The 10,332-nt window shown below is 42.8% G+C and overlaps 1 protein-coding gene across 1 annotated transcript in view; it reads right to left on the bottom strand.

The window, feature by feature from the left end:
• Positions 1-477: 477 nt before the first annotated feature.
• Positions 478-10,332, bottom strand: part of gpc5a (glypican 5a) — a 280,182-nt gene continuing 270,327 nt past the window's right edge. The window contains exon 9 of the mRNA XM_071331026.1: positions 478-2,712. Coding sequence (XP_071187127.1) covers positions 2,561-2,712 — 152 coding nt within the window. The 3' untranslated portion in view covers positions 478-2,560. The remainder of the gene's footprint in view (positions 2,713-10,332) is intronic.

Raw genomic sequence — 10,332 nt, 5'->3', positions numbered from 1 at the left:
CACAACATGATGTAGGTGTCTGTAATGAGAATAGAGGAACTGTATTTAAAGAGAGAGGGAGGAAGGGTACATGGTACCACCACATGATGAAGGCCAGCATCCCGGAGTCGCCTCTTCACTGTTGACGATGAGACTGGTGTTTTGCAGGTACTATTTAATGTAGCTGCCAGTTGAGGACTTGTGAGGCGTCTGTTTCTCAATCTTGACACTTTAATGTACTTGTCCTCTTGCTCAGTTGTGCACCGGGGCCTCCCACTCCTCTTTCTATTCTGGTTAGAGCCAGTTTGTGCTGTTCTGTGAAGGGAGTAGTACACAGTGTTGTACGAGATCTTCAGTTTCTTGGCAATTTCTCGCATGGAATAGCCTTCATTTCTCAGAACAAGAATAGACTGGTGAGTTTCAGAAAAAAGTTCTTTGTTTCTGGCCATTTTGAGCCTGTAATCGAACCCACAAATGCTGATGCTCCAGATACTCAACTAGTCTAAAGAAGGACAGTTTTATTGCTTCTTTAATCAGAACAACAGTTTTCAGCTGTGCTAACATAATTGCAAAAGGTTTATAAACTTGGATTAGCTAACACAACGTGCCATTGGAACACAGGAGTGATGGTTGCTGATAATGGGCCTCTGTACGCCTATGTAGATATTCCATTAAAAATCAGCCGTTTCCAGCTACAAGAGTCATTTACAACATTAACAATGTCTACATTGTATTTCTGGTCAATTTGATGTTATTTTAATGGACAAAAATGTTATTTTAATGTTTTCTTTCAAAAACAAGGACATTTCTTAGTGACCCCAAACTTTTGAACGGTAGTATATATTATCAATGAAATACAATGACATTATTTGAACTTTTTTACATGATAAAAAAATGTTTCAAGAGGAGGGGAGTATTTCAGAGACATTAGCCTTGTTGAATATCTCAGTATTAGGTTGTTAGTGAATCTTAACGTCAGATATATATATATATATATACGATTGTCTCCATACTAGAAACACAGAGTTATAATGTGTACACCGTTACCCTCACAGGTCAGGGATTCTGGTTCCGTTGATATCCTCTTCCTGTCTGACATCATCCCCTTCTAGAACTCAGACACAGTTGAAGTTCTAGAACGCGCTAGAGGTTCTGTTTACCCTCTTCACCTCAGACGGTTCATTTCCTTTCCTCAGATAACAGGAAATGAAAGTGTTGGAGTGGGTCACAGCAGAGGGCTGAGGATGATACAGCTAGGGTACATGTCGTGTCGTCAGTAGGGAAGTCAACACCAGTAGTAGTAGTGGGTCACAGCAGAGGGCTGAGGATGATACAGCTAGGTTACATGTTGTGTCGTCAGCAGGGAAGTCAACACCAGTAGTAGTAGTGGGTCACAGCAGAGGGCTGAGGATGATACAGCTAGGGTACATGTTGTGTCGTCAGTAGGGAAGTCAACACCAGTAGTAGTAGTGGGTCACAGCAGAGGGCTGAGGATGATACAGCTAGGGTACATGTTGTGTCGTCAGTAGGGAAGTCAACACCAGTAGTAGTAGTGGGTCACAGCAGAGGGCTGAGGATGATACAGCTAGGGTACATGTTGTGTCGTCAGTAGGGAAGTCAACACCAGTAGTAGTAGGGGGTCACAGCAGAGGGCTGAGGATGATACAGCTAGGGTACATGTTGTGTCGTCAGTAGGGAAGTCAACACCAGTAGTAGTAGGGGGTCACAGCAGAGGGCTGAGGATGATACAGCTAGGGTACATGTTGTGTCGTCAGTAGGGAAGTCAACACCAGTAGTAGTAGGGGGTCACAGCAGAGGGCTGAGGATGATACAGCTAGGGTACATGTTGTGTCGTCAGTAGGGAGGTCAACACCAGTAGTAGTAGGGGGTCACAGCAGAGGGCTGAGGATGATACAGCTAGGGTACATGTTGTGTCGTCAGTAGGGAAGTCAACACCAGTAGTAGTAGGGGGTCACAGCAGAGGGCTGAGGATGATACAGCTAGGGTACATGTTGTGTCGTCAGTAGGGAAGTCAACACCAGTAGTAGTAGGGGGTCACAGCAGAGGGCTGAGGATGATACAGCTAGGGTACATGTTGTGTCGTCAGTAGGGAAGTCAACACCAGTAGTAGTAGGGGGTCACAGCAGAGGGCTGAGGATGTTACAGCTAGGGTACATGTCGTGTCGTCAGTAGGGAAGTCAACACCAGTAGTAGTAGTGGGTCACAGCAGAGGGCTGAGGATGATACAGCTAGGGTACATGTTGTGTCGTCAGTAGGGAGGTCAACACCAGTAGTAGTAGTGGGTCACAGCAGAGGGCTGAGGATGATACAGCTAGGGTACATGTCGTGTCGTCAGTAGGGAAGTCAACACCAGTAGTAGTAGTGGGTCACAGCAGAGGGCTGAGGATGATACAGCTAGGGTACATGTCGTGTCGTCAGTAGGGAAGTCAACACCAGTAGTAGTAGGGGGTCACACCAGAGGGCTGAGGATGATACAGCTAGGGTACATGTCGTGTCGTCAGCAGGGAAGTCAACACCAGTAGTAGTAGTGGGTCACAGCAGAGGGCTGAGGATGATACAGCTAGGGTACATGTCGTGTCGTCAGCAGGGAAGTCAACACCAAGGCCAGTAGTAGTGTGGCTGCTTGTGATCTGAGGGCCTGTGAGCTGGATCTGTGCCCCGTTTCAGAGACCTCTCCCTGGGGGTGATGGCGGTGGTCACTCCCTGGAGCCACTGAGAGAGAAGAGACAAAGAGAAGACGACAGTCAGAGCAACATAGGTGTCTTTTCCAGACTGTAACACAGTGTTGGCTTGGTTTAGGGTGACTAAGACAGGCACCGAGACAATAGACAGAAAGGCTGTAGTAGTTACAGCCCTAATACTGTAACCCACTGTCACCATCAGCCCTAATACTGTAACCCACTGACACCATCAGGCCTAATACTGTAACCCACTGTCACCATCAGCCCTAATACTGTAGCCCACTGTCACCATCAGCCCTAATACCGTAACCCACTGTCACCATCAGCCCTAATACTGTAGCCCACTGTCACCATCAGCCCTAATACTGTAGCCCACTGGCACCATCAGCCCTAATACCGTAACCCACTGTCACCATCAGCCCTAATACTGTAACCCACTGTCACCATCAGCCCTAATACCGTAACCCACTGTCACCATCAGCCCTAATACTGTAACCCACTGTCACCATCAGCCCTAATACTGTAGCCCACTGTCACCATCAGCCCTAATACCGTAACCCACTGTCACCATCAGCCCTAATACTGTAACCCACTGTCACCATCAGCCCTAATACTGTAACCCACTGTCACCATCAGCCCTAATACTGTAACCCACTGTCACCATCAGCCCTAATACTGTAACCCACTGTCACCATCAGCCCTAATACTGTAACCCACTGTCACCATCAGCCCTAATACTGTAACCCACTGTCACCATCAGCCCTAAAACTGTAACCCACTGTCACCATCAGCCCTAATACTGTAACCCGATGTCACCATCAGCCCTAATACTGTAACATACTGTTACCATCAGCCCTAATACTGTAACCCACTGTCACCATCAGCCCTAATACTGTAACCCACTGTCACCATCAGCCCTAATAATGTAACCCACTGTCACCATCAGCCCTAATACTGTAGCCCACTGTCACCATCAGCCCTAATACTGTAGCCCACTGTCACCATCAGCCCTAATACTGTAGCCCACTGTCACCATCAGCCATAATACTGTAACCCACTGTTACCGTCAGCCCTAATACTGTAGCCCACTGTCACCATCAGCCCTAATACTGTAACCCACTGTCACCATCAGCCCTAATACTGTAGCCCACTGTCACCATCAGCCCTAATACTGTAACATACTGTCACCGTCAGCCCTAATACTGTAACCCACTGTCACCATCAGCCCTAATACTGTAACATACTGTCACCATCAGCCCTAATACTGTAACCCACTGTCACCTTCAGCCCTAATACTGTAACATACTGTCACCATCTGCCCTAATACTGTAACCTACTGTCACCATCAGCCCTAATACCGTAGCCCACTGTCACCATCAGCCCTAATACTGTAACCCACTGAACCATCAGCCCTAATACTGTAACCCACTGTAACCATCAGCCCTAATACTGTAACATACTGTCACCATCGGCCCTAATACTGTAACCCGATGTCACCATCAGCCCTAATACTGTAACCCACTGTCACCATCAGCCCTAATGCTGTAACCCACTGACACCATCAGCCCTAATACTGTAACCCGATGTCACCATCAGCCCTAATACTGTAACCCACTGTCACCATCAGCCCTAATACTGTAGCCCACTGTCACCATCAGCCCTAATACTGTAACATACTGTCACCATCAGCCCTAATACTGTAACCCACTGTCACCATCAGCCCTAATACTGTATCCCACTGTCACCATCAGCCCTAAAACTGTAACCCACTGAACCATCAGCCCTAATACTGTAACCCACTGACACCATCAGCCCTAATACTGTAACATACTGTCACCATCAGCCCTAATACTGTAACCCACTGTCACCATCAGCCCTAATACTGTAACCCGCTGTCACCATCAGCCCTAATACTGTAACCCACTGTCACCATCAGCCCTAATACTGTAACCTACTGTCACCATCAGCCCTAATACTGTAACCCACTGTCACCATCAGCCCTAATACTGTAACCCACTGTCACCATCAGCCCTAATACTGTAACCCACTGTCACCATCAGCCCTAATAATGTAACCCACTTTCACCATCAGCCCTAATACTGTAACCCACTGTCACCATCAGCCCTAAAACTGTAACCCACTGTCACCATCAGCCCTAATACTGTAACCCGATGTCACCATCAGCCCTAATACTGTAACATACTGTTACCATCAGCCCTAATACTGTAACCCACTGTCACCATCAGCCCTAATACTGTAACCCACTGTCACCATCAGCCCTAATAATGTAACCCACTGTCACCATCAGCCCTAATACTGTAGCCCACTGTCACCATCAGCCCTAATACTGTAACCCAATGTCACCATCAGCCCTAATACTGTAACCCACTGTCACCATCAGCCCTAATACTGTAGCCCACTGTCACCATCAGCCCTAATACTGTAGCCCACTGTTACCATCAGCCCTAATACTGTAACCCACTGTCACCATCAGCCCTAATATTGTAGCCCACTGTCACCATCAGCCCTAATACTGTAGCCCACTGACACCATCAGCCCTAATACTGTAACATACTGTCACCATCAGCCCTAATACTGTAACATACTGTCACCATCAGCCCTAATACTGTAACCCACTGTCACCATCAGCCCTAATACTGTAACCTACTGTCACCATCAGCCCTAATACTGTAACCCACTGTCACCTTCAGCCCTAATACTGTAACCCACTGTCACCATCAGCCCTAATACTGTAACCCACTGTAACCATCAGCCCTAATACTGTAACATACTGTCACCATCAGCCCTAATACTGTAACCCGATGTCACCATCAGCCCTAATACTGTAACCCACTGTCACCATCAGCCCTAATACTGTAACCCACTGTCCCCATCAGCCCTAATACTGTAACCCACTGTCACCATCAGCCCTAATACTGTAACCCACTGTCACCATCAGCCCTAATACTGTAACCCACTGTCACCATCAGCCCTAATACTGTAACATACTGTACATCATATATAACTACTGTCTATACTCACCATAATATATAACTACTGTCTATACTGCCTATACACACCATCCTATATAACTACTGTCTATACACACCATCCTATATAACTACTGTCTATACTGTCTATACACACCATCCTATATAACTACTGTCTATACACACCATCCTATATAACTACTGTCTATACTGTCTATACACACCATCCTATATAACTACTGTCTATACCCACCATCCTATATAACTACTGTCTATACACACCATCCTATATAACTACTGTCTATACTGCCTATACACACCATCCTATATAACTACTGTCTATACACACCATCCTATATAACTACTGTCTACACACACCATCCTATATAACTACTGTCTATACACACCATCCTATATAACTACTGTCTATACACACCATCCTATATAACTACTGTCTATACACACCATCCTATATAACTACTGTCTATACACACCATCCTATATAACTACTGTCTACACACACCATCCTATATAACTACTGTCTATACTGTCTATACACACCATCCTATATAACTACTGTCTATACACACCATCCTATATAACTACTGTCTATACACACCATCCTATATAACTACTGTCTATACACACCATCCTATATAACTACTGTCTATACTGTCTATACACACCATCCTATATAACTACTGTCTATACTGTCTATACACACCATTCTATATAACTACTGTCTATACACACCATCCTATATAACTATTGTCTATACACACCATCCTATATAACTACTGTCTATACTGTCTATACACATCATTCTATATAACTACTGTCTATACACACCATCCTATATAACTATTGTCTATACACACCATCCTATATAACTACTGTCTATACTGTCTATACACACCATCCTATTATAACTACTGTCTATACTGTCTATACACACCATCCTATATAACTACTGTCTATACACACCATCCTATATAACTACTGTCTATACACACCATCCTATATAACTACTGTCTATACTGTCTATACACACCATCCTATATAACTACTGTCTATACTGTCTATACACACCATCCTATATAACTACTGTCTATACTGTCTATACACACCATCCTATATAACTACTGTCTATACTGTCTATACACACCATCCTATATAACTACTGTCTATACACACCATCCTATATAACTACTGTCTATACTGTCTATACACACCATCCTATATAACTACTGTCTATACACACCATCCTATATAACTATTGTCTATACACACCATCCTATATAACTACTGTCTATACACACCATCCTATATAACTACTGTCTATACACACCATCCTATATAACTACTGTCTATACACACCATCCTATATAACTACTGTCTATACACACCATCCTATATAACTACTGTCTATACACACCATCCTATATAACTACTGTCTATACACACCATCCTATATAACTACTGTCTATACACACCATCCTGTATAACTACTGTCTATACTGTCTATACACACCATCCTATATAACTACTGTCTATACACACCATCCTATATAACGACTGTCTATACACTCCATCCTGTATAACTACTGTCTATACACACCATCCTATATAACTACTGTCTATACTGTCTATACACACCATCCTATATAACTACTGTCTATACTGTCTATACACACCATCCTATATAACTACTGTCTATACACACCATCCTATATAACTACTGTCTATACTGTCTATACACGCCATCCTATATAACTACTGTCTATACACACCATCCTATATAACTACTGTTTATACTGTCTATATACACCATCCTATATAACTACTGTCTATACACACCATCCTATATAACTACTGTCTATACACACCATCCTATATAACTACTGTCTATACACACCATCCTATATAACTACTGTCTATACACACCATCCTATATAACTACTGTCTATACACACCATCCTATATAACTACTGTCTCTACACACCATCCTATATAACTACTGTCTATACACACCATCCTATATAACTACTGTCTATACACACCATCCTATATAACTACTGTCTATACTGTCTATACACACCATCCTATATGACTACTGTCTATACTGTCTATACACACCATCCTATATAACTACTGTCTATATACACCATCCTATGGATACAGTTGAAGTAGGAAGTTTACATACACCTTAGCCAAATACATTTAAACTCAGTTTTTCACAATTCCTGGCATTTAATCCTAGTAAAAATTCCCTGTCTTAGGTCAGTTAGGATCACCAATTTATTTTAAGAATGTGAAATGTCAGAATAATAGTAGAGAGAATGATTTATTTCACACACTCAATTAGTATTTGGTAGCATTGCCTTTAAATTGTTTAACTTGGGTCAAACGTTTCGGGTAGCCTTCCACAAGCTTCCCACAATAAGTTGGGTGAATTTTGGCCCATTCCTCCTGACAGAGCTGGTGTAACTGAGTCAGGTTTGTAGGCCTCCTTGCTCGCACACACTTTTTCAGTTCTGCCCACACCTTTTCTATAGGATTGAGGTCAGGGCTTTGTGATGGCCACTCCAATACCTTGACTTGGTTGTCCTTAAGCCATTTTGCCACAACTTTGGAAGTATGCTTGGGGTCATTGTCCATTTGGAAGACCCATTTGCGATCAAGCTTTAACTTCCTGACTGATGTCTTGAGATGTTTCTTCAATATATCCACATAATTTTCCTTCCTCATGATGCCATCTATTTTGTGAAGTGCACCAGTCCCTCCTGCAGCAAAGCACCCCCACAACATGATGCTGCCACCCCCGTGCTTCACGGTTGGGATGGTGTTCTTCGGCTTGCAAGTCTTCCCCTTTTTCCTCCAAACATAACGATGGTCATTATGGTCAAACAGTTCTATTTTTGTTTCATCAGACCAGAGGACATTTCTCCAAAAACTACAATCTTTGTCCCCATGTGCAGTTGCAAAACGTAGTCTGGCTTTTTTATGCCGGTTTTGGAGCTGTGGCTCCTTCCTTGCTGAGCGGCCTTTCAGGTTATGTCGATATAGGACTCGTTTTACTGTGGATATAGATACTTTTGTACCTGTTTCCTCCAGCATCTTCACAAGGTCCTTTGCTGTTGTTCTGGGATTGATTTGCACTTTTCGCACCAAAGTACGTTCATCTCTAGGAGACAGAATGCGTCTCCTTCCTGAGCGGTATGACGGCTGCGGGGTCCCATGGTGTTTATACTTGCGTACTACTGTCTAACGTGGTACCTTCAGGCGTTTGGAAATTGCTCCCAAGGATGAACCAGACTTGTGGAGGTCTACAATTTATTTTCTGAGGTCTTGGCTGATTTCTTTTGATTTTCCCATGATGTCAAACAAAGAGGCACTGAGTTTGAAGGTAGGCCTTGAAATACATCCACAGGTACACCTCCAACTGACTAAAATGATGTCAATTAGTCTATCAGAAGATTCTAAAGCCATGACTTCATTTTCTGGGATTTTCCAAGCTGTTTAAAGGCACAGTCAGCTTAGTGTATGTAAACTTCTGACCCACTGGAATTGTGATACAGTGAATTATAAGTGAAATAATCTGTCTGTAAACAATTGTTGGAAAAATTATTTGTGTCATGCACAAAATTATGTCCTAACCGACTTGCCAAAACTATAGTTTGTTAAATAGAAATTTGTGGAGTTGTTGAAAAACTAGTTTTAATAACTCCAGCCGAAGTGTATGTAAACTTCATAATAATGTAAACTTTATATTTCTAATTTTGTGGATTATGTGTGTATTGTTTTGTATTGCTAGAAACACAAGCATATTGCTAGGTATTACTGTTGGAGCTAGAAACACAAGCATATTGCTAGGTATTACTGTTGGAGCTAGAAACACAAGCATATTGCTAGGTATTACTGTTGGAGCTAGAAACACAAGCATATTGCTAGGTATTACTGTTGGAGCTAGAAACACAAGCATATTGCTAGGTATTACTGTTGGAGCTAGAAACACAAGCATATTGTTAGGTATTACTGTTGGAGCTAGAAACACAAGCATATTGCTAGGTATTACTGTTGGAGCTAGAAACACAAGCATATTGCTAGGTATTACTGTTGGAGCTAGAAACACAAGCATATTGCTAGGTATTACTGTTGGAGCTAGAAACACAAGCATATTGCTAGGTATTACTGTTGGAGCTAGAAACACAAGCATATTATTAGGTATTACTGTTGGAGCTAGAAACACAAGCCTATTGTTAGGTATTACTGTTGGAGCTAGAAACACAAGCATATTGCTGGGTATTACTGTTGGAGCTAATAACACAAGCATATTGCTAGGTATTACTGTTGGAGCTAGAAACACAAGCATATTGCTAGGTATTACTGTTGGAGCTAGAAACACAAGCATATTGCTAGGTATTACTGTTGGAGCTAGAAACACAAGCATATTGATAGGTATTACTGTTGGAGCTAGAAACACAAGCATATTGCTAGGTATTACTGTTGGAGCTAGAAACACAAGCATATTGCTAGGTATTACTGTTGGAGCTAGAAACACAAGCATATTGCTAGGTATTACTGTTGGAGCTAGAAACACAAGCATATTGCTGGGTATTACTGTACTGTTGGAGCTAGAACACACAAGCATATTGCTAGGT

Source organism: Salvelinus alpinus, chromosome 10 (assembly GCF_045679555.1).
Source record: "Salvelinus alpinus chromosome 10, SLU_Salpinus.1, whole genome shotgun sequence".
NCBI classification, from domain to species: Eukaryota; Metazoa; Chordata; class Actinopteri; order Salmoniformes; family Salmonidae; genus Salvelinus; species Salvelinus alpinus.
The sequence above is the reverse complement of the archived record's forward strand: the minus strand, read 5'-3'. Positions and strand labels throughout refer to the sequence as shown.